Source organism: Aedes aegypti, chromosome 2 (assembly GCF_002204515.2).
Source record: "Aedes aegypti strain LVP_AGWG chromosome 2, AaegL5.0 Primary Assembly, whole genome shotgun sequence".
In the NCBI taxonomy this organism is placed as follows: Eukaryota; Metazoa; Arthropoda; class Insecta; order Diptera; family Culicidae; genus Aedes; species Aedes aegypti.
In genome coordinates, this window is record NC_035108.1 from 174,150,555 (window position 1) to 174,175,350 (window position 24,796).

General features: G+C 36.7%; 3 protein-coding genes and 1 long non-coding RNA gene across 6 annotated transcripts; 2 read left to right on the forward strand and 2 right to left on the reverse strand.

Moving 5' to 3' along the window:
* Positions 1 to 639: 639 nt before the first annotated feature.
* LOC110676210 (putative nuclease HARBI1) lies at positions 640 to 2,100 on the forward strand. The gene is made up of 2 exons (XM_021843183.1): positions 640 to 1,168; positions 1,231 to 2,100. The coding sequence occupies exons 1-2, from the start codon at positions 902 to 904 to the stop codon at positions 2,020 to 2,022; spliced, it is 1,059 nt and encodes a 352-aa protein (XP_021698875.1). The 5' UTR covers positions 640 to 901; the 3' UTR covers positions 2,023 to 2,100.
* A 31-nt stretch (positions 2,101 to 2,131) lies between these two features.
* LOC110676211 lies at positions 2,132 to 7,784 on the reverse strand. Of its 3 annotated transcripts, none has more exons than XM_021843185.1 (3): positions 7,288 to 7,784; positions 6,166 to 6,284; positions 2,132 to 2,458 (listed from the first exon to the last, which is right to left on the reverse strand). In XM_021843185.1, exons 1-3 carry the CDS (start codon positions 7,571 to 7,573, stop codon positions 2,255 to 2,257), a joined length of 609 nt encoding a protein of 202 aa, XP_021698877.1. In that variant the 5' UTR covers positions 7,574 to 7,784; the 3' UTR covers positions 2,132 to 2,254. The 3 variants fall into 3 exon arrangements, 1 of the variants encoding a protein (XP_021698877.1); XR_002500175.1 differs by lacking the exon at positions 7,288 to 7,784 and adding an exon at positions 6,362 to 6,579 and having other exon boundaries at positions 2,144 to 2,458; XR_002500174.1 differs by lacking the exon at positions 7,288 to 7,784 and adding an exon at positions 6,355 to 6,576 and having other exon boundaries at positions 2,146 to 2,458.
* A 333-nt stretch (positions 7,785 to 8,117) lies between these two features.
* On the forward strand, positions 8,118 to 8,974 carry LOC110676212. The gene is made up of 2 exons (XR_002500176.1): positions 8,118 to 8,498; positions 8,558 to 8,974. It is a non-coding gene; the product is annotated as an uncharacterized LOC110676212 (long non-coding RNA).
* A 9,973-nt stretch (positions 8,975 to 18,947) lies between these two features.
* LOC5566019 lies at positions 18,948 to 20,312 on the reverse strand. The gene is made up of 3 exons (XM_001650331.2): positions 20,148 to 20,312; positions 19,630 to 20,090; positions 18,948 to 19,570 (listed from the first exon to the last, which is right to left on the reverse strand). Exons 1-3 carry the CDS (start codon positions 20,154 to 20,156, stop codon positions 19,189 to 19,191), a joined length of 852 nt encoding a protein of 283 aa, XP_001650381.1. The 5' UTR covers positions 20,157 to 20,312; the 3' UTR covers positions 18,948 to 19,188.
* Between the last annotated feature and the right edge of the window lie 4,484 nt (positions 20,313 to 24,796).

Genomic DNA, 24,796 nt, shown 5'->3' on the forward strand with positions numbered 1-24,796 from the left:
ATCACAAATAATCCATTTTCAGCGATCTGCATGTAGCCAATAGCCAACATACGTATAGCCCGGATAAAAACGTATCATTCAGTGAATGGAATAAACCATTAATGTACAATATAACGTATTGGATACAATACAGCGTAATGTAATTTAATGTCGAAGCAATATTATTCTTGTTTGGATATACAATTCAAAAACAATATAATATATTGTAACAGAACATTGTATTGTTTTTAATTGGTTCTATACCTTACAATTTTGGTCAAATTCATATTTTCGCATAAAACAACTGTTGCTTTTTTCTATGTAGCTTTGCTGAAAGAAATAAACAAAACAAGTTCAGAAAGCAAGAAATGTTGGGTGAAAAATATTCAAAAAGTAAAATTAAGTAGTTTTTTAGAAGTTACTTGACATTAGCTGTAACGACGAATGCAACCATGATACAGTTCGTTGAATTGTTTTTGTATTGTACAACAATACACGAATTGCTAATCAAGACAATACATGAACATTATATCGTATTGTGTTTTCAAAATGTTTGTATGAGAAAATATTTATATTTGTATTGTTACGATACTTAACCACCCATACATTATATTGCAAAAATCTCATATACCATACAGTGAACTGTTCAAAACAATAGGTCGTATGAATAAACTGAGCAAAAGCTTTTACTTTACTCAGATCCACCTGTCAGATCATTTTCTTGAGCATTTACTCAAGTTGGTATGATAAAACTAAGAACTTGAGCATTTACTTTTCGAACATTGAGATTCGTATGAATAAAGCGGTAAAATCTGAGTAAATGCTCAAAAAAATGTGAGTCACCTACTGACCATGCTCAGCTGACATAAGCAGGCGCCAAAAGTAGCAGATTCGTGTGTTGAAATTTTAATGTAAAAAAACAATGTATTCTGGTGATTTTATTAATTTACCTTTCCCGATTGTAGCGGACATAGATGGAAATTATATAAATCGCTCAGTAAAAATGTATAAGCCTAGGCGAGAAGGCGATGATAATAATTTCAAAGATCTCTATCGATTTACTCGTGAAAATGTTGATCATGTAACACAAGCATTTCTGGGAGATAGTTTTGAAAATCGAGGTGGTGCGTTATCGAATGTTCAAAGGATGAAATGCTTTTTAAGATATGTCGGTGATCCAGGATTCCAGGTAATGAATAAGTATTTCAGTGATTTTTCCAATTGATATGAATTTTTCATTGTATGTTACAGGTAGGTGTAGGAGAGGACTTGGGTATCCACCAAACAACAGTGTGCAAAACGATTTGGTCTGTGTGCAAAGAAATAGTTGAGAAAGCTGACGAGTGGATACATTTTCCAAACACACCGGACGAATTTGAACAGGAAAAGAAAATGTGGCAAACTAAATACAAATTTCCAAGTGCCATTGGTGCAATAGATTGCACTCACATTCTGATCAATAAACCAGGCAACTACAAGGATGAGTTTGTAAATAGGAAAGGGCTGAATTCCTTCAATGTACAAGCAACCTGTAATGCCAAAGAGCAGTTTACAAGCATGGATTGTGAATGGGCTGGATCAGTACATGACGCACGAATATGGAAAAACTCAAATGTCTTCAATTTGATTCAGGAAAATCAGGCAGGTGCGATTCTTTTGGCTGATGAAGCATACCCTCTTACCCCTTGGGTAATGACGCCATACCGAGATCCTGTGACATCCTTACAAAAAGTGTTCAATGTGATTCACAAGCGAGAAAGAGTCGTCATAGAGCGCGTTTTTGGACAAGTGAAACAAAGATTTCCATTACTGCAGTCAAAAGTAAGGGTAAAAACCGAAAAAATTCCTCGTTTCATCGCTGCATGCTTTGTTCTGCACAACGTGGCGAAACATCTTAAAGATGAAGACTTTGAACCAGCGGAAACAACCACCTATGATATAGAAGTACCCAGACCAACCGTGACTGATGCTACAGTATTGCAGAGAGGACAACGACGTCGCGATTGTATTGCGTCATATTTGCGAGGTGGAAGTAATCGTTGAAAAAGAAATAAATATATGTATAAGTGATTTTTATAATCTAGAATAAAAACATATTAAGCGTTGGACAATAAATATAATGTGTACAGAAATTCAAATGACGCTTCGTCGATAGTTTTATTTAAAAAAAATCAAATTGAATATTAAATTTTGTATTTTATTAGTGATTTGTCTCTATTATTGCTGAAGAATATCGCATCCAATATATTTGATAGTAAAGCCTGGAAAAAAATTATCAATCCTCGTTTTCAAGCTGCTGTATTTTCAATAAAGTCAACTTGCGTTTCAGCATCAGCAACTCCATTTCCTTCTCGTGACGCTCATCTTGTTGCGCCTGAAGCTGTGCCGTATACGCTTGTTGAGCCTTAATCAGGTTCAGCTGCTCTTCCAGGATCGTTTTTTGATTGACAGTTTGTCTAACATCGCTTTGTCTGTTGAGCTGAAAACATTTCATATTCAATTAGTAATTATTAGTATTGGTTATTTATGGTAAAATGTGGTGAGAGCCAGAGACCAAACTACTTTAGTTGGCAGTTGGAACAAGAATGAAAAAAATATATTTCTACTTTCTATATACAGTTTATCATAGCCTACTATCATGTTGCAGTATTTCCGACAGTTATTAGTGTAGTGTTGAATACTGGACTTCTTCATAAGCGTTCAAGATTTTTTTCAAGTACTCCGTTTAAAATAACTAAATAAAGTATAATGTAAGTAAATTACTTTCATAACTGCATATATGTCACATTCGACATTTTTGACGATTTCGAGCTAATACTGTGGAACTTCATCAAATCATACCTATATACATTCAACCAACTTGTTCTAAAAAATTCGAAAAAATACCAAGTTGTTTTGTCACATTGCCGCATAACAGTCACATCGAGATTATACATGGGCCTTTATAATATAGTAGTAATAAAATTTATAGGGGCCCAGATAGCCGTAGCGGTAAACGCGCAGCTATTCAGCTTGACCAAGCTGAGGGTCGTGGGTTCGAATCCCACCGGTCGAGGATCTTTTCGGGTTGGAAATTTTCTCGACTTCCCAGGGCATAGAGTATCTTCGTATCTGCCACACGATATACACATGCAAAAATGGTCATTGGCATAGTAAGCTCTCAGTTAATAACTGTGGAAGTGCTCATTAGAACACTAAGCTGAGAAGCAGGCTTTGTCCCAGTTGGGACGTAACGCTAGAAAGAAGAAGAAGAAAATTTATATCACATTTATTTTCTGTTTGTTCATTCAATATGCGATGAGCTGTAAGAAATTTCAGCTTATAATAAGTGTTGTTGAGCTTCTACTATTTTTTATAAATTTTAGTTTCTTTCCATACTGGCAAGAAATGCATACTTGGTACTCTATTACTCAATGCCTACTTTTGTTAAATGGACAGTTTAGAAGCTATACCAAAAAGTTTCGCACAAATTTCTTGGGCAAAAAACCCTGGTATGGAAATGAGTCGATATATGAAGGGACCATCGACTCATGGAAAAAATCAGTAATGGAATGCTTTAAAAAATGTTCGAGATGGCTGCCATAGTAACCATAAAATTTCGTTTCTAATATGGTTGAACGAGTCGACATCAAGAAATGGAACATCGATTCATAGATTTTCACTGTACCAGGATTTTTTGTCCAAGAATTTTAGTATTATATTTTTAGTCAAATCATTACTGGAATTTATAATAGAGGTAAATCATGAATTCTTCATGAATAGTATTTTTATTTAAATTTTGACTATTGCTGAAGGAATTGCTTAATCTGCAATACAAATATGATAATTTCTTGTAGGTGTTGAAGATGAAATTATTAGAGGAGTATTTGTAAAATTTTCTGAATCAGATTCTGATTAATTTATTAGCGATGAAACACAAATTATGTCACGCTAAGTTTTGACTTGTACTAAAATTTTATTTTGAAATAGATCATTGAACCGACTTATGTAAGATTGATTGTACATTGGTATTCGTAGCAATTTGCTTGTAGATCTTTATGTTTTCAAAAATTCGAGTAAAAATCTTCGATCAAGCATTTCATCAAGAAATTTGCCACCGAAAATTGTTAAAAAAAAAACAATTATTCTGAATTCAATTTGAATTGATGTTAGAATTTTTTAGAGGTTTTGTTTGCTTGGGCAATCAGAAGCATGACAAATGTTTTCAAAATGTTTATGGCGTCCCTGTCGTATCATAATTCCTGTGGAAATCCCTAAAGGAATTATTTAAAAAATCTAGGTAGTTTTCTCACAACTTTTCTAAAGGAATATTTTTTGGATAAAATTTCTGAATTCTGAAATTTTCGAAGAAAACTTTTCTAGCGTATTTTTTGGAAAAAAAAATCTGAAAAAAATAAACGGTGAATTTATGACAGTATCCCTGAAATGCTTATCGTAAAAATAGATGAATTGGGTAACAAATAGCTAAGGATTTCCAGATTAAACTTTTGGAGATTTTTTTGAATACGTTGCATTAAATATGAATTTGCTATGAATTTCTACGAAAATTTTGGGAAAACTAGCTAGTTCTTGTATATTTATTTTACGCGATTTCACGAATAAAATACATCTAAAAGAAAAGAAATCCTGGCAAATTATTTGAAGTTTCTAATTAAAAAATCTTTTTATGGAGTAATTAAAAATCAGGAGTATCCTTAGTAGGAAATTTAATACAATCCCTTGAGGAAAAGCTTAAGTTATCTGTGAAGACATTGCGAAAAATGATGGCTTTCTAGATTTTTTAAGATTTTGGAAAAATCTACAGAGACTTGACAATTATGCAGGAGTCCCAAATATAATCCTGAAAATCATTGATAAAACTTTTAGAATTGCTGTGCTATACTATGAAATAATCATTGAGGGAATTATTATGAGAATCCCAGATTTAAAAAAAAATCTGAAGGATTGAAGAATTATTCTCACCTAGAAGGTTGGGAATAATTCAAAACAGCTGTAGACTAAAACACTTCAAAACAACAAACTAATATAAAAATCAAACAAAATAACTGAAAGGCGACAAATTTATTGTTAGATCAAAAGAATAGGACAAGAAACGGTCAAGGAATGATTCCGCTATCGAAATTACTTGAGCTGTACGCTGCTGAGAAGTAGAGCTGATTTCATAACGTCGGTATAAAAAGTGTTTTTGTGTAGAGAGCTTAAACAAACGCTGTTGTAAATGGGCTAAATTTTTTGAAGTAATTTAATAAAATTTGGATTGGTTTTCAATAGCTAATTGATTACTTACTTTTGAAACAAATTGTTAACTCTATCGAATAAGCATGGAATCATATTCTAGTAACTACTGCATAGTATTCATCTTATTGGGTTTGTTTTCAGTTTGTCGAAAACCAATGGAACTCTGGAGCTATCATGGAAAAGCGAGGGTTCATCATAACCAAGGTTGTAGGATTACTTTGTAATTTAATTCACATGTTTCCAAAATCTAACGGACACTGTACCAAAAATCCAGTTGAACATGTATAGGGAAAAGCATATAATTCAAATTGAGGTTGAAGACTATATGCATTAATAATAATTTTTAATTATTGATTATTAATCTAATTGGCCTAGGATGTACGTGGTATGTTTACGTACATATTAACATTTTTAAATATAAACGTAATTAGAAATGTGACCGATCTGAGGAACGGTTCAAGATTGCCTAACCGGCTGAGTATCAATTATCGTCGACGCCGTCGGGATTTTCTGAAATCTCCTCCGACTGGGAAGTACGATTTTGGTCCCGGTTCATATGATGATGGGTTCGATAAATATTGTAAAACATGTGAATTTTTTTCTGAGCGTCTGGTGTTTAGGTTTAGTCTCAGAAATAAGCGGACGTAAAACTACAATTCTGGACAAACATTGACATAGGTAAACAATGGCTTTTCAAGACGCTGTTGTACCCCATTTAACTCGATCACGTTTATCAATAACACTATTGGGAAGAGCTAATATTGATCTTTCTGATAGTGGAGTTAGTTTGCGTGGGCGGGTGAAAAAAGGCTCAACAGCAACGTTTATGAAAAAAGGCTCAAGACCTCTTGGGCTCTTTTCTAATGTTTGTCGAGAACTGATGCCGAGAACTGACGCCCTATAGAGTGTCAGTATGTTATAAAAAAGGAAGAAGAAAAACGATCTTACCTGATCCACAGAAATGTTTGCAGTTTCATTGTTGGCTTCCTCGTTAACCGCACTTTGTCCTTCGTCCTCTTCAAGAGCCGTATCTTGCTGCCTACCAGATGATCCAACAGCGACACCATCTACAAATTATTAAAAAAACGAATAAAGTGAACTATACCGTAAGCTTAATACTTGTAGGGGATGGTGTACAAATTACGTCATGCACTAAGGGAAGTAAGTCTTGGTGGAAACTAAAGAGAACTTATAAAAAAATCGAAACAAATGGATGGAAGAAGTGGTGGCAAATAGCGTGACAAATATAGATTATCTTTCTTTTTTGACGTAACGTCCCAACTTAGGCAGAGCCGGTTTTTCATTGTACACTCAGAAACACGAATAGTCACAGAATTACTAAATTCTAGTAATTTATGACTATTTTGCATCTGCCTCTCTTTCGTTCTGCAGGGAAATTTATTCATATTTGTCAATTCACCTGGGTTGAAGCATCGATAGGCAACCCAGGCGAAATGACATTTAGTGTAGAAATTCTCAGCAGAATAAAAGAGAGGCAGATAGAAAATAGTCATTAATGCATAAACTTTAGTAATTCTGTGACTATTTTTATTTCTGAGTGTAGTTATGAACACCTCCACAGTCGGAGATCCTTCAAATATTACGTAACGCTACAGGGGGAAGGGAGGTGCATATTCTAGTGTTACGAGCAATACAAAAAAATAATTTTTCCATACAAAGGTTGTTACGTGGGGGAGGGAGGTGGTCTGAAATTGGTAATTTGAGCGTTACGTTATATTTAAATGCGTCCTTATTAACTTAAAGCCATTTTTGCCAATTGCAATAGTGGCAACTGACAAGCGCGAAGCTACTCTCCGCCCTGGGAAGTCGAGCAAATCTCAAATCCCTAGACCGGTGAGATTCAATCACGCAGCTGAAGGTCGTTTATTGTATAGCTGCGCGTTTACCGCTACGGCTATTTGAAAATCACCACAAGAATATTAAATCTAACCGATTGGTAGGGAATTTAAGTATAAGGACAGCGTGCCTTAGGATACAAATACGTTACTCTACGCTTTTGCTAGAACATGACCTGTCTCTTAAAATCTCTTTACATAAAACAATACTTACAGGGACGCTTGCTCACGCTCGGATTGTCAACACCTCCCATCAGATCGAAAAACTTTCTTTCAGGCCCATTTAAATTGATTTTCCGATTGCCGGTTTGCTTCCGGTCAGTTTTTGCCTTGATCCTTGCTTTTAGGTTGTTGATCTTTTTCATGACCTGCTTCGGCGTCATATCTATGCCATGTTGTATAAGCAGTTGTATACACATGTCCTTAGCAGCATTTTTCTTCTTTTCCTTTATAGGTGGTGCTTGTGATTTCTCAAGCAGCACTTTTCCGTGGATGATCATTATCTCAATGAACTTAGTATCATCGAGAATCTTTTTTCCTGTTTTCTGCTTCACGCCATCATCCAAGCTTTCGTCTTCATCAGTGCCTAAGATCAAAAATAAAATAAAAAATATTTCATATTCATAATTAACATTTAGCTAATTTGCTTACTTGTTTGCGGATCCAGTAGATATTCTTCATTGGTGAATTCTCCGTCTGACATTTTGCAAATAGGTTGTAACAAACTCTTTTTTTTTTAATGAAAAATATATGCAAAAGATAGTTTAAACTCGTACGCGTACGGAAATCAATTTCAAACCGTTGAACTCTCTCATAAAAATGGCACCTTTCAAAAGTAAACAACAATTTTGACAAAGCAAATGCTATGTTCGAAATTCGAACTTACTTTGAGTAAAGTTCAACTTTATTCATACGGTTCTGAGTAAATGCTCAAACCATTTACTTTACTCAAGTCATGTTGAGCACGAGTAAATGCTTGGTTTTATTCATATCACCTAATATATTGTACTGTAATTGTATTGTCATTTTTCATATACTGTATTGTATTTCCAATATATTAGGTCATATGAATAAAACCGAGTACTTGCTCATGCTCAACCCGATTCGAGCAAAGTAAAGTCTCTGAGCATTTACTAGAAACCGTATGAATAAAACGATACTTTGCTCAGAGTAAGTTCGAATTTCGAACTTAGCTTTTACTCTGTCAAAAAATGTTGTTTATGTTTTGGCTAGCTGATTTTTGCGAGGGAGCAAAATCCAAGTGGTGCAAAAAGTATGGGTTTTGCAGATCTCAACTGCATTTTGCCGATTGCTGGAACCTCACAATACCCGGAAAAGCCCAACCAGGAGTAATTTGAAAAACCCTGTGCTACCTGCAAGGACTAAAAACGGGCTGATAAAGTTGCAGCCGATCCGTCTACAACAGTAAGTGTTTTGCGCTTGTGTTATTTGTTCATATAATTATTTCTTTTCCTTCTAACCAGCCCATACCGGTGAACAGATAGCTATGGAACCAGCGAAATTCCTTCAAAAGTATAAACGGAAATGCAACAAACGACAACTTCGATTAGAGTTGGATTACGACAAGCAACATCACCAGAAGCAGAAACATAAGAATAAATCAATTCCTTTCAGCAGAATGGACCCACCGAATACTCAACGAGATGCCATAAGGAAAAATTGATCAAACTGGCGAAATCTATCGCGGACAATTCAGCTGCCATGAGTTGGTTCAACATGCCACGGATGACCGGATCGGCAATCAGCTGCAACTAACGCCAGTGCGATGAGCAAACAGGTGCTCAAACGAAGAGACTATTGGTGTGCAAATACCAAGGCCATCCCTTGCCGATGAAAACATAAATAAACTAAGCTACGAAACTAAAAATACGTTACATTTATTCAATGATTTTCTTAAGTAATCACATCACAAATAACATTTGCGTCCAATGATAATTCTCTGAGAATTCTTGAAGTTCTCCAAAAATATTGGCAGCTGCTAAAAATGTCACCAGATGGCATTTATTGGTTTCGACAAGAATACGTAGATTTTGCAAATAGTTTAGGAAATCTTCAGGATTCAAATGAACTACAAAATATTTAAAAAAAATAGATATTCTTTGATGATTCGCTTTCAAAGATTTCTCTGGATATTCCCAAGCAATTTCTCTTAAAAATGGATAAGGTTGAATAATTTCTTTAGATATTTATTTAAAAATTTTCTCAACGCTCCTTAACGTTCAAGAATCCGTCGTCGTCATCATCGAAACTTCAAAAGCAGTTTTTCTGTTTGAATTTGAAAACTGTTCGATGAAAATGTGTTCACTGTGTTTGAATTGGAGAATAGAATCCAGTGAACACATTTTCATGTAAACTCTTTTGGTTATGAACGAAAAACTGCTTTTGAAAATCCACAAATCAATGACGGATAATGCCCCCTTAAGGATTCTTAAGGAATTATTCCAGAATTTACGCAGAAAACTGAACTTTTGCTTGAGATATATACCAAAAAGGCTCATTCACAAATTTCATGGCGCTGGAGGTGGTGGTTGGGGTAACGATGTTACAGCTCATACTTTCTATTTAGAATATTTATACAAACATGCTACAAGTGGGTGGGGTTGGTTGATTGTAATAAATGCAATTTTTGGCGTCATGAAATTTATGAATGAAATCTAAGAAGCTTGGAGGTGAAGATGAATCAAAGCCAAACATCAAATATTCAGGAGTACAAATCTGGAGAACCAAACATCCGTTTAAGCTGAAAACTTAATCGATTGGTCACTGGCTGGTCGATCGATTAAGTTTTCAGCTCAAACAGATGTTCGGTTCTTTGTGATCTTGAAAATTTGAAATTTGGCTTCGATTCATCTTCACCTGAAAGAATCATCTTCTAGAGCTTTGGGGATATCTATTAATTGCGTAAGATAATTTTAAGAGTTCTTAAAAAATGTATTTTTTGCATGAGGTTCAAAAATAAATTGTATGGCACGTATGGTATCTCAGACCTCTCGTAAATAATAGACAGCCCCTTTCTGTAGAAATTACGCACAATTTTTCATAGTAATCTTTCTTGCAAATCTTTGAGAAATACCGTAAACTTAAAAGATTCATACATGAAATAAGAAATGAACTCGATAATTCTTCCAATTTGTTTCTAGTACTAATCCAAGCGATAATTTAGATTTTTAAGAGCTTTTTTACGGTTATGTACAGTTTTGCTAAGAATATTCTAAATAAATTTTATTGATACCCAAGTAGATACCTCATAATTTTTTCTAATAATTACCTCAAGTATTTGTTATGCATCTCTCTCCTTGAAAGCCTTCTAAATAAATAATCGAAATATCGAGAAATTTCTTAAAAAATCCAAAAACTCGTAGTATGCACAAATTTAAAAGAAAATTGGGCATTTTTGCGAGAATCTCTTGAAATTCTGTGAGATTTTTTGGAGAGACATCATTGAAGTTTTATTGGAGGAATTATTCAGACAAAACACATGAGGGGCATCTGAAAAACTATTTTAGCTAATTTTAGTTAGAGGTGTTCTTAATGAAAGGAAGGCAAATTTATGGATGAATTCCTGAATGCATGTTATTATTAGTTTCTTAATTAATTCCTCTTGGGCAAACATTTTGGCAAAATTTATTTTTTGTACAGTATTAGACAAAACATTTGCAACTTTTTCGATTTTCCATATAAAGCTAAATCTCAGTTATTTATGGACCGATTTGAATGAAATTTTCACAGAACATCAGATTTAACTTGAATTTTGACATATATTTTTGAATATGAATGATTTTTACAATCACGAGTTTATAAGTAATAACGGTTTAACTAAAGTGCAATTTTCGACGATAAATTCAAAACTATTTATCTCAAAATCTGAAAGCCCTACACAAAAAATGTCTTCAGTAAACTTGTTCGTCTCGTTAAAATCTACAACTTTGTTGAAGATACCATGAAGCTATTCCTTCAATATGTTTAGTTATGTCATCGTCAAAAAATTCACTTTAGTCAAACCGTTACTGCTTTTGAACTTGTGATTGAAAAAATCACTCAAAAATATATGTTAAAATTCAAGTTATGCCTGATGTTCTGCCAAAATTTCATTTAAATCAGTCCATAAATAACTGAGATATAGCTTACCAAAGTTGGTCATTTTGTATGGAAAATCGAAAAAGTTGCAAATGTTTTGTCCAATACTGTATTTATTTTATCTTCTTCTTCTTCTTCTTCTTGGAATTACGTCCTCACTGGGACAGAGCCTGCTGCTCAGCTTAGTGTTCTTATGAGCACTTCCACAGTTATTAACTGAGAGCTTTCTTTGCCAAAGTTGCCATTTTCGCATTCGTATATCGTGTGGCAGGTACGATTATACCTACTCTATGCCCAGGGAAGTCAAGGAAATTTCCATTACGAAAAGATCCTGGATCGACCGGGAATCGAACCCAGACACCTTCAGCATGGCTTTGTAGCCGCGGACTCTAACCACTCGGCTAAGGAAGACCCCATATTTATTTTATATAATATTATTTCATAAAAAATGATAATCAAGTAGCGGAATGTGTAAAAAATTGACTTTTTTGCAGGAATTAGTAAAATTGTTGTTGCGGTCAATCAATATCCGAGGACACATCCTTCTTTTTTCACAAATTTTCAACTGAGCATGGTAAGTAGGTGACTCAGGATTTTCTGAGCATCTACTCAGCTTTTGCCACTTTATTCATACGAATTCGGATGTTCGAAAAGTAAATGCTCAAATGCTCAGTTTTATCATACCGACTTGAGTAAATGCTCAAGAAAATGATTTGACAGGTGGATTTGAGTAAAGTAAAAGCTTTTGCTCAGTTTATTCATATGACCTATTGAATGGTACTGTTACAATACGTTATATTGTTTTTGTATTGTATTTTTTATCCGGGAGGCTGAGTGCGAAATGCACAGATTTTTCACTTCCTCAGACATTTTTGCATTCGTTGCCTTATTTTCTGTAGATCACAAAAACACATGCGATGCGTGAATCTGGTTAAGCGTGCTACTTCTAGGCGCTCAGCCACCGAAATCACAAGTACTCTACGAAAAATGGCCGTCGTTGCAGCTGGACAAATTTGATCTTCATCTTTGAAATCCCATTCCAAATAACCCATTCACCTCATTGCGCGAATCTGCCGTGGTGCGCCGGATGATCCGCGATAGGTTCCTGCTCTCTTGTGGTTTTGTGGCCGGAGGCAAACTGGCACGAAGATATCACTGCGCGGGAGCATATCATTTTTATTCCTGGATGTCCATGGAAGCCGGGGTGGAATCCGAATCAAATAATATATTAATCGAACAGCTCTTGCAACCTCGAAAGCGGAAATGTTCCGGATTTTAAATTGGGGTCAAATAGCTTAAAAGACGATATGCTGCCACACAGTGAAATTTTTCGTCGCCAATTTTCCAATGACCGCATACCCAGGATAGAGTAGGGACCTTTTCAGGTTGAGCACCACGGCAACTTCCTACGAAGATAAGAAGGGGATCTTTAATCTGTTCGTGAAGAATTCCGTCACGATGGCTGCCTTCGCTCTCTTCCTGATGGTTCCAGTTTCCACTTGTTTGGGGTCTTGAAAATAAAACGGGGAAATATGTTTGCGCACGCAATTAACTTTAAGGTTCCGATGATGGATCCTGTTAAGATAGATAGGTCGTTTCCGGGACGGATATGGGGTTTGCAGTCATCACCATTACCAAAAAAGGAACAAGTAGTGCATCCAAACCCACACACTTAGATTAAATTACTGGGGTCGGTAAAATTTTACTGGGTTTTGGAACTACCGAAAAAGTCAGTAAAATGAAAACTGTCGCCATGCGTAATTGGAAAGTAAATTTCACCATGTTTTATTTTTTATCAATATATGATATAAAAAGAAAGCTCTCTGCAAAATATCAGTAAAAAATCTCTGTTTTTCGATTTCTGACATATTTTTTTAGTTTACTGACTTTTTCGGTAGTTCCAAAACCCAGTTATTTTTACCGAACAGATTGAGTGTGCAAAGATCAACAAAGATGAAACCAATGTTCTAAATTCACTTAGGTGGTGCAAATCACTGAAGCATGTCACTATTTCTTTCTTTTATTTGCCGACTGACGTCACTATTTGCTCTGCATAAGAATAACGAAAGAGTGAAAAAGAGAACTAATGTCACGCATCAATGATCTGCGCCACCTGAGTAAATTTCAATCATGGGAGTAAATCCAGAAGCTTGAGTGGAGACCACGGAGGAACAGCTGATCAAAATTCACCATAACGTGGAGATAAAATCATAGGGGAAAAAGGGGCCTGATAAATATCGGAGAGAAATAAAATGTAAAGGACCGTGGGGCGAACTGTCGTGCCGCCAGTTTTTCATTGTTTTTCAATAGTTAGGGGCTACAAACCATATGGGTTCCTTAGGGAAGTTTTTCCACTAAATTGAAAGAAAGCTCATGAGCAAACAAAATTTTTTGACGGAAATGGTCTATTCGAAGTTTGTATGGAATATTTATTTCAAATATATTGAACATTGACCCTATGCCACTGTTTCGTGTCGTAGACTAGTAAATCGCGTTCAATAGACCATTTCCGTGAAAAATTTTTAATGGCTTATATGCTTTCTGTCAATTTACTGAACAAACTTTCCCTAGGAACCCATATGTTTTGAAGCCCCTAACTATTGAAAAACAGTAAAAAACTGGCGGCACGACATTATGCCCCACGGTCTCCTACAATTTATTTCTCTCCGATTTTTATCATACCCCTTTTTCTCCTATGATTTTTGTCTCCACGTTGTGGTGAATATTTGATCAGCTGATTCGGGTCAATCATGACAGATACTTTTATTTACACGCTCGTTCAAATCTACTCAAAAAAGAGTAACTTTGACTCACTTTTGAAGTTTCAAGTTAGCTGTCAAAAGTGAGTAACTTTATTTTATCAAAGTGAGTAACTTTTTACTCAACCATGAAAGAAAACGACCTTACTCACTTTTGAGTAAACACAAACATATTTGACTCACTTTGTAAACGTCAAAGACTTGTGAAAATTTCGCGCGCTCGAACTGACAAATCCTCCGTTGTGGTGAAATTTCTTCCGTCGCCGTGGTTTCGGACTGTTTTCAAAAACAGTCGAGATAAAAGCCGAGCCAGCAGAGCGCTTCGGAAGTCCAACCGGCGAACTCCAGATTAGTGCTGCGAAGTCAATTATCCTGATATCAAGTGAAGCGAGGTCGGATTGAAAATGACCGAGGTTTTGATCAAATAACCGCAAAAAATATAAACTGTAAGTTTTACCGTCGTTCTGTTTATTGGACTAATTATCAATTCTTTACAGTCTAACCGGGAAGGCTACTGGATCGGTCAAACTACATCCTCCATGACTTTCATCAATGCCCCAGATATTTATAACATCCGGGGATCCATTCCAGAGCAGCGGAAATTTCAACACAAATATCACAATTTTTTAACTTGTTATCATGTATTATTATTATGAATTATGTATGAGATAATGAATAAATGTTATGCTCTTTGTATATTTCTTCTGATTTTATAAATAACATAATACATTTATTTCCAAAATTATTATTTCCTGAAGTGAGTGACATCTACTCACTTTCGCAAATTTCAGATTAAACGAAGTGAGTAAAGGCCCAAACGCAATGATAGCGGAACGGCAACGGAATGCGGTACCGGTTCGCCAGCATGAACTACAACAAGCTTGTCGACTCAGTGTTGGTTCAATTTCATTCGTTGTCAGCTCAGTCGAGATGGTGTGATTCATGCTGGCGAACCGGTTCCGCATTCCGTTGCCGTTCCGCTATCATTGCGTTTGGGCCTTAAGTGTTAAGGCCCAAACGCAATGATAGCGGAACGGCAACGGAATGCGGAACCGGTTCGCCAGCATGAACTATAATCAGCTTGTCGACTCAGTGTTGGTCGAATTTCATTCGTTGTCAGCTCAGTCGAGATGCTGTGATTCATGCTGGCGAACCGGTTCCGCATTCCGTTGCCGTTCCGCTATCATTGCGTTTGGGCCTTTACTCCCATATTGACATTTGACAATGTTACTCTAAAGTGAGTAACGATGGTGTTACTCACTTTTGAGCAGTTCCACTTTGTTCCGAAGTGAGTCGAAATCTACTCACTTTTGAGTAGATCTGAACGAGCGTGTATGTTTTCATCCGCCACTTCCACCGTGGCTGGAATCATCAAAACAATCCCGGAAACCATCTCGGTGCTGCTACTGGTCGTCAATGTGTTTAACTTCGGTTCCACCACCGGCATTTTAAGATTAACTGTGTGCGCAAATAATATTATTTCCCCGTTTTTATTTGTTCCCCGAGCACTTTCCATCCATTGATGAAGAGATCCAGCACTACGGAATCTTTCACGACAACGGTGGGTATCCTTTTCATTACTATCGCCTGTGGCTGCTGTGGTGCTCCGCTTGGATATGAAAATGGTCCTGCTCCTTTCCGGCTTCGTGGTTGGCTGTGGGTGGCGAAAATAATTTCGCTGAAATCCGGAAGATCGCCGCTGATCGAGAGTGCAAGAGGTCCTTGATTGGCTCATCCTTCTGTTTGGATTCCTACAGCTTCCATTTGCCACCGGGGAGCAGAACCCTTTTCGAGAACTATCGCGGAGCACGGCAGAGTCTTCCGGCGCGAAGATGAAGGGAATATTTACTGTGGTCGTGGAGGATTTTTCGGGAAGACCTTCTCCTTTTCCTTCTTGGCATTACGTCCTCACTGGGAGTGTTCTTATGAGCACTTCCACAGTTATCAACTGAGAGCTTTCTTTGCCAAACTTGCCATTTTTGCATTCGTATACCGTGTGGCAAGTACGATTATACTCTATGCCCAGGAAAGTCAAGGAAATTTCCATTACGAAGAGATCCTGGCCCGACCGGGAATCGAACCCTGACACCTTAAGCATGGCTGTGCGGACTCTAACCAATTGGGCGGGAAGACCTATTTGAGTAGTAAACCGGGGAAGTATGTATGCTCCATTGGCCACATGGTTCCGGAACAATTTGACGACGCAAGTAGCAGATATCAAACGGTAATTGTGAGTCCGTTTTGTCGTGTCGTGTGCTTTATTTGACATTTCATTGTGTCTACAAACACTCAACGCAGGGGTGAGATGGAAAGTTGTGGAAAAATCTCCACTTTGTTTATCCACAGGGTTGAAACAACTGTGCCGCACTACTCAAAATGTGGTGAATTCTCTAGTTTTCAAAAATTTATAATAAAATCAGGAGTACATATAAATTAGATCTGAAAGCGTCAATAATCATTAAAAACAATCGTCTTTCGAATAAAAATATAAAAATATGGGGTAAGGTCTGACGGAAATGGTCTATCAAGTCCAGAATGACAAATTCACTAGTTGATACCCTAATGAACATAGTTGCAGAAGGTTGTATCTGGTTTTAAGCTCATTTTAATTAACCTTTCAGTAATTGAAAGTTAGGCTTAGATCAGCACTCTCGTACAGTCACATATATGCATGCACCTTGTACCGCAACTCGCCCAGCGTCATAGGTGGCTATGATGCGCTTAGTGGCTACCACCCAGCTATGTTGAAGAAATATTTTAATATTTTAATCATCATACAACCTTGTACAATATTGTTCGCTATGGTATCAAGTAGTGTTTTTGACATTCTGGGTTCAATTGAACGCGATCAACAATTTTTCTGAGCCAGGAGATGATGTGCTGTTTCCCATGTGTGTGAGCTGAAAATCCCATATTAACTTCAATTAAATTGCGCCAGCTCATGGAACGACCAAATGAGCTGAAATTTTCAGAAAGTCTTCCTCTAACCCCAAGAAATAATCGTGGGGGTTGCCCCGTGGAATTATACAACTTTATTTTTCTCCCATGCTGAGCTGGGCCAGTCTAATACAGATTCTTGACCACAAAATATATAATATATATGAATAGATGAACCTGTGGAAAAGACACGTAGAAATCTCTTGATTTCCAAGAATTTTTATAAGGAGCTACTGCACGGCCTTTCGAATGATTGTTTGCAGAAAATCTGTCTTCGCAAGATTGATATCAGGAATAACCACGGATTTTTTTTTTTTTGGAACTTCACCAACATTTTCTCTCATAATATTTTGAGAAGTGACTTCAAAATGCACCTACAGATTTTATTTAGTTAATCTTGCTCTCAGATATTAGGGGGAGATCCCCCAGTACCGGTCAGCACCGAACATCGGACAACATTTAAAAATTGAGAAAGTATTAGAAGTTAGGTAGGTAGGTATTAGTAGAAAAGAAAGCTATTATGGAGAGTAATGTTTGCGTAGAATAACACCTTTTCAAAAAGTAGAGATTTTTGGTAATCAATATAAAGTTGACGTATCGCCCTAAATTTAAACCTTATTAATAATTATTTTGAAAATGAAAAAAAAACATTGGATCACTCAAGCATGATTGAATTTAATCATATTTTGAAAGCATGAACGTAGTTAGTACCATATTTAAACTAAATGTGGAAAAACTTCAATTTTAATCAAGCAACTCCAGTCCCCTAGTTCCGGACAGCTTGATGTGTATATGATATCTTTGTAATTTTTGCAACAGTGTCTCAATATACATTATTTTTTTATGGATTTCGTAGATCATGGTATCTAAGACGTAATAAAAATTTGAAGAATGAAATTTCAAAACAACATCGTAAAATGTCTTATTTTTCATCATAGGTTGAAAGAGGTTTTTGTGAATGATACAAAAGTATTGAATAGGGGACTGCACTGTTTTGATTTAGTACGGGGTTTTGACTTTTACTGGCCTTGTTGTTTACAAATTTCATGGAAGAGTGAAAGAAAGAGGAGGACTTTTAACTATTCCTGCAGTAAAAACATTCGAAGATGCACAAATTTACGGAAATCGAGCCATTTTCAGATTGTGTCCGGTAGTGGGAGCCACTTTTTATGATTGGTCAATTTGGTACTACAGTCATCTCTCCCTTACTCGATATTGAAGGGACCATCGAGTTAGGGAGGTATCGAATTACAGAACACAAATCCAGTGCAAATGTATTCAATCGAAAGCATGAGCATAAGCATAGATGTCCGTACAAATCGTAGTTGCTACTCCGTGATTGACCAGAACAATCGAAGTTGCACAGAGATTTAATGAATGGGGCTTGGGATAAGCTTGCCATCCTCAATCTGCACAAATCGAGAGCCCAAATTTTGAAGTCAATAACTGCGCCGGCCAAGTCTTTACGAACATCGGGGAAGGAAAGGAATGTTAGTTAGACAACCTTTGTTACTAAAGACCGAGTATACCTTTGCATCTCCACAGTCGTCATGGAAAGGATATTGGGTTGGTGGATACGGTACAGATCTGGGAGTCACCAATGTTTGGTGATGCGTTCCATGATATAATCGCGGCTAACCGGATTCGCGATATAATTCGATAATCGCATTGTACGCTAAACAAGTGTTCATCACTCGCTCCCGCACGAGAAAGCGACGCGATCAATAGATCAAACACGATCCGCGGCTTTTTTTCAGTTCATTACGCGAACGACGCCCGACTAATTTGACCCTGCTCACATCGCCCGCCCGGCAGAAGCAAGCAATAAGGTCGAAGGATCAAACACTACTCTGTCAATCCAATATTCGATCGAAAAATTGAAGTGACTTGTTAAAAAATAGACTGGCCTGTACAGAAATTCATTGAAAAATAGAGTCTTTTTAAAGACGCGTCAAAATATTGACAAAGTCTTTGAAAAAACATGCTGTTATCGATTAAATTTAAGATTTTCTGCAGGACTTTATAATTATTTTCATACCAGTGTCTCGAAATGCGTACATTCACCTTATTTTTTATAACGGTCGTGTTCTCAAACATGCAATAGAAGTAAAATAATAAGAATAGACATTCATCTTATTTTTGAGTAAACTTGAGTTGGCAAGATCTTAAGGTTTTACATTAATTTATTATTATTCTTATAAGTAATTTTTCGATCATTAAGCAAATCCATTTATGAATTCAATAGATGAGATACGTATCTAGATGTCACGCATTGGAGAATTTATTCATTGAATTCAATCATTTTAGGGATCTAGTCCACCCTAACTCGTAGCAAAATATTCAAGTGAGCCGTTGTCTCCCTCTTCAATCTTGATCTGTCCAGTTCCCAAACTTGGCGGGTCTGAAACGCTGTCGTCCATCGCATCATCCATTTCGACGGCTTCAATAAATTGTTTTTGCCTGGCCATTCGGGGCAAAGCATAATGATACGTATCACAGTGCCGAGTGAAACTGTAGATGTGCCACCGGCCATTGGCATCCACTTTTAGAGTAATACTTCGATCGTGCCCTTCCGAAGCACAAACTGGACACTGAACTGATGCTCGTAGATGGTTGTCCTTTTCCGAAGGCGCCAGCCAGTTCACGTCTAGATTATCAAGCTTCTCTACGAACCGGTCGAAATCTGGGTCTTCTTCAATTTGGCTAAAATGGAAAAGTAAGTCAAAATTTCCATAGATATGAATTGTTATATCAAAACTAACAGAGCCATATAAACGCTTTTGATTTTCTGCACCAAGTTCGCAACGTGTACTTTCGTGCCAGACTCATCTGGAATAATTGATTTATGTACAGATGATATATAATTTTGTACAGCGCTGCTTTTTGAGAACTTTAGAAACCCTTCTATCCCTTTTTTCTGAACATATTCTGCCAAACCTAGTAGGCATAATATCTCGCCTTCTAAGAAGGTAAACTCTTTCGGCTTAGTTTCCCATCGTGGTCCATAGATATCCCGCATGGACGGTTCCTTTGATCCTTTCGAGTTTTTACATTTATTGATAAAATAGTCAGCCATCGTACGCATGTCGTTTTCTATCGCTACGATAGATTCCCGAGTAAGTAGCCGCAGCGACTGGTTACAAAGACTTTGTATCCTGAGGATATTCTGCAAATGTGTGTGTACCTCGCCGAATTCATGTTGAATGCACTTCCAAAAATGTTCCTGAAACGCAGCGAACAGATTAAAATGTTGAATCATTTCAATGTTTTCATTACTCACGTGATCCATAGAGTAGATAAGTTATATCAAAGTATAAATGGGAAGAATTTCAGCCGAATTTCCACAACAGCAAACTCGCAGCTTGTTTTGTAAATATTACGGCACCGAACTTATGACAGCTGCGCTTTGTGCATTCCGGGCACTCACTTTGTTAACTTGTGCTCTCTCACTTATCTGAATGTGCAAGGCATGTGCCTGTTAGTGATGTTAGTGTGCGTAAATTGAACAGTAGCTTTGTGTACTTCGTTCAAAATAAAAAAATGCAGGTATTTAAGTGAAACATAATACAATAAAACATAAGATAAATTATTTTTTTATTTTTTTAGCTTTTCAATATACAAATTTTGAAGGTACCTAGTAAAAAATGTCATAGAATTCGAGTTTGAGTCAACAGACCCTGTCATAACATGTGAAGTGAGCGCCAAAATGTTGAACATTTATGTCGTTTTCGTTTTTAGGAACTGGGTCGGTGATCAACACATAAACAAACAAACGTCAAGCAAATTGTAGTTCGGTCGAACCTGAATCGGGTTGGGGTTGAAACTGTGATTCAGAACGGGTTGCGCCAGTTCCAACCTAGGTTCAAAAATGAATTCGACATTACATTCTGGCTGTTCTAAATAAAACTATGCACGACTGTACCCACTGTTGTGTGTGCGGCGCGGTGGCCAGGCTACGCGCGAGAAAATAAACCTCATCCACCGCTGTGCAATGTTGTAACGCATTTCTCGGTGGGAGCGCGCCGCACCGATGCACACACATACTACAAAGCATGTCCTCTGAAAAACAGTGACGGTCGAATTTTTGTTTTCAATTTCCTATATGCTTTTCTATGTGATTGATAAAACGGTAAAACGGGGTAACATTCATTATGAGCGTTTTATACATGGTACATTTGGGGCGGGTGCAGTGTTGATAGACTCACACTCAAAATCTCAATCAATACGCTCTCCCGTGAGAGCAAACTCATTAGAGATCTGCTTCGCAGATCTCACGCTTGAGATTTTGACGCAAAATCAACTCAATCAACTCAAACCGTAAAACATGATTCAGTCGCAAAACCCGGCAAAAACTCGTGAAACCCGAATGTTGTTGTTTACGTTAGAAAGGATTTATATAATTTTACCAGACTAACAGGAAATTATTGCCGTGTGTGAGTAAACTGTGGAAATACGAGACAATGAGTTAAAATGGTGAGCCAACTCATCCATGATTTTTTGACTGCTGAGTTGCATGATTGACAACTCACGCATGAAAAATCTCAAGCGTGAGTTGTGAGAAATTGAGTTTTTCACAACACTGGGCGGGTGTGAATCTTTTTTGACCGCAGCTTCTTGTGGAGGCCATAGTAGGCCCGACTTCCACTGATGATGCGCCTCCGTATTTCACGGCTAACGTTATTGTCAGCCTTCAGCAATGATCCATGGTAGACGAACTCGCCGACCACCTCGAACGTATCCCCGTCTATCTACACTGCTACCTAAGCGAGCCCTGTCGCGCTCTTCCCCACCAGCTAGCATGTACTTTGTCTTGGTTGCATTCACCACCAGTCCAAATTTGTCTGCCTCCCGTTTCAGACAGGTGTACAGGTCTGACACCTTTTCAAATGTTCGGCCGATAATGTCCATATCATCCGCGAAGCAAACAAATCGGCTGGATCTCGTAAAAATCGTACCCCGGCTGTTAAGCCCGGCTCTCCGAATAACACCATCTAGCGTAATATTAAATACCAGGCACTGGCAAAATGCACCACCTTGTCGCGTTCCCTGGAAAACTGGAATGTTCGCTTGAAACCTTTACACAATTTTGAACACCTTCCATCTTTGCTCTTATCAGTCTCGTGAGCTTCATGGGAAAACTTTTCTCGTCCATGATTTTCTATAGGCTCTACGCATTGTATTGCGCATTGTAGAATCGACTGTATTATTAACTTATTTGACGCAGTGCGCATCGTACCGCAGAATCGTACCTCCGTGCTGAGCGTACAAGAATTATCTCTGCTCTTGGAAGTTTTTTGAAAACTACCTAAGGCAATAAAATAGTACTTTTCAGTGCTACAAAGACAGTACTTTTCAGTGCTAAAATTAAATACGGTACTTTTCAGTGCTACTAAAACAGTACTTTTCAGTACTATTTTTTCTACTATTGACCCCTTTACGATCAATGTTTGGACCCGTGCCTTCGATTTTTTGTTGGCCCCGTTGGCGAAAGCTAGCGGTGGTAATCCTTCTTGGACACCGTTTTGGGAAAAAATAAAACCTCCTAGGAGGTCTCGTCTTCTTTCGTTTATTCACTAAACATGGTTGCAACTACAAAGCAAAAAAGGGTGAATCGTGAATCTTTGAATTCACAACAAATAGATTTAAAACTGTCACTAAACGTAGCAAGAATGGAAGAAAGGACGTTTCTCCAGAATGCGAACTTTCTTCCAAGGGTGAAATGGATAATGTTCATAATTGCATCGAAATGAGCAATCAGTTCGATGCACTAGACAAATTTTTCGAGCACCAAATCGCAGCAGTCTCTAGCCCAGGCTCATTGATTCAAGTGAGGAAGCAAAGAGTGCCGCCTATCGTGGTCAGGTGTTCCGAATTTGGAAGATTTAGGCAGGAGATCTTGAACTCCATTAGGGGAATCAAGGTTTCCTTTCAAATCGCAAAAAAAGGAGACTGTCGCGTTTTGCCGGAAACTCTTGAAGATCGCGAACTTCTGGTTTTGGAAATTTGTAAAAGGATGGTGGTTATTTTCCTCTTTAAAAAGATCCTAACTTTTTTATTTATCGTAATGATCGACTTGATGGGGCATGTGGGTGAGTTGCAATCATCATTCATAGGCGTATAAAACATCAAGTGATTTCGTCATTTGAAACTAAAGTTTTTGAAACTTAGGGTGTTTCTGTTGAAACACAGCTTGGTAAGTATACATTCATAGCTGCCTATTTGTATTTTCAATGCTCTGGACAGCAAGTTAATTTGCTCCAAACTGACTGCGAAAATTGACTCGCAATAAGTCAAAATGTTTTGTCATTGGTGACTTTAATGCCAAACATTGGTCATGGAATAATTCTCAAAGTAATTCCAACTGCAGAATTTTATTTGATGAGTGCTCTTCAGGATATTTTTCAATCAATACCCTGACAGCCCTACATGTTTTTCCTCTTCTAGAATTTCATCTACGATTGATTTGGTCTGAACCGACTCTAGTCATATTTGTGGCCAATTAGTTACTCATGCTGATTTTGATTCTGATCATGTCCCTGTTACATTTCAAATATCCCAAGAAGCGATCCGACCCGACTGGAATATATATGAAACATATATTGACTCTAATCTTGATGTTAACATTTCTTCAAAAATAAAACTTGATATTGACAATGCTCTTGAAACTTTAACTAATTCCATTGTTGAAGCCAGGAGCATTGCAATTCCAAAATGTGATGTAAAATTTGAATCCGTGATTATCAAATCAAGAAACGTTTCTCACAATTGAGAAATAAAAATTTTGAAAAAAAGTGTAGCCATAATTTAAGTAGAATATTGAACATTTGATTAACAACAAATCGTACAAAAGTTCCAGTGTCTTATACTTAAAATGTTTAGTAAAACTTATAAACTTTTTTTCAAGCAAAACATATTATGTCTTTTTAATGTTATTTTCAAATGTTTCAAATGTTTTCTAAATCAAATCTCAGACATGTAGGCGACATGTGGATCAACGAGGGTAAAGTTCGAATCACATTGGATAAAAAAGATCATAATTTAAATTTTCCAAATGTAGTGATCATCATCTGCGACGTTATTGATATCGGAAATAGTTACTAATCATAACATTTCCAATGATAATCGCAGTATAAATAATAATTCAACAATAATTACATGAAACTGGTTACCCAACTAACAGTTCTAGAATCACAAATAAACATACATATTTGATTATTGTTGAATAATGGTGACAGCTGAAAAAATGCCCTAGAAAGAGCTGAGAAGATGCTATTTAAAACCAAATTTAAGTCAATGTTCAACTTTTTTCATTGGAATGAAAAATAGTAGATTCAATACTTATTAAACTTTTTCAAAGCATCTCTATCGACTTGTCAAGATTGTTTTACTAATGAGTTGAACAAGTCATTTTTCATTCCATTAAAGAGCCAATATTCCACCAAACAAATATATATCTGTAAACAGATGTACAGGAGACGAACTAACGTTTTGGTTGCTTCGCACTTCAACTGTTTCCATGCTTAACACGAACATGATTAAAAGCTGAATAGGTATTTTATAAGATCCTAATTAAACAAAGATATATCATCCGAGCAGTTAATCCAAAGAAGGCCAAAATAACGATTAATAAACACATTGTTCAACAACAAATAGGCCTTACAAAAGAGGTCACACCATAGCCAAATTCACGGAAAGTGGACAAAATATCTAAAAATTGCGTTGTATTCAAAATGTATTGCAATGTTCAATTTACTAATATTATGATTATTTATCTCTATTTAAGTGCTTTTCGCCCTTGGCGAATTCGTCACTAACTTAATAATATAGGTATAAAAACATATTGGATACAATAATTTTTCAATACATTTGAATTGAATTATGAATTATGTTTGGAAAATATTTTGAATCAGTCTTCTGATATAGGATTTT

What these genes read in the sequence shown, in the direction of transcription:
- LOC110676210 (XM_021843183.1), top strand. Translation starts at nt 902, where the DNA reads ATGTATTCTGGTGATTTTATTAATTTACCTTTCCCGATTGTAGCGGAC. An exon ending in TCGGTGATCCAGGATTCCAG is followed by an intron (nt 1,169 to 1,230) that starts GTAATGAATAAG and finishes TGTATGTTACAG; the next exon opens with GTAGGTGTAGGAGAGGACTT.
- LOC110676211 (XM_021843185.1), bottom strand. Translation starts at nt 7,573, where the DNA reads ATGATCATCCACGGAAAAGTGCTGCTTGAGAAATCACAAGCACCACCT. An exon ending in GAGCGTGAGCAAGCGTCCCT is followed by an intron (nt 6,285 to 7,287) that starts GTAAGTATTGTT and finishes AATAATTTGTAG; the next exon opens with ATGGTGTCGCTGTTGGATCA. An exon ending in CAAACATTTCTGTGGATCAG is followed by an intron (nt 2,459 to 6,165) that starts GTAAGATCGTTT and finishes AAATGTTTTCAG; the next exon opens with CTCAACAGACAAAGCGATGT.
- LOC5566019 (XM_001650331.2), bottom strand. An exon ending in AAAAGCGTTTATATGGCTCT is followed by an intron (nt 19,571 to 19,629) that starts GTTAGTTTTGAT and finishes TTTCCATTTTAG; the next exon opens with CCAAATTGAAGAAGACCCAG.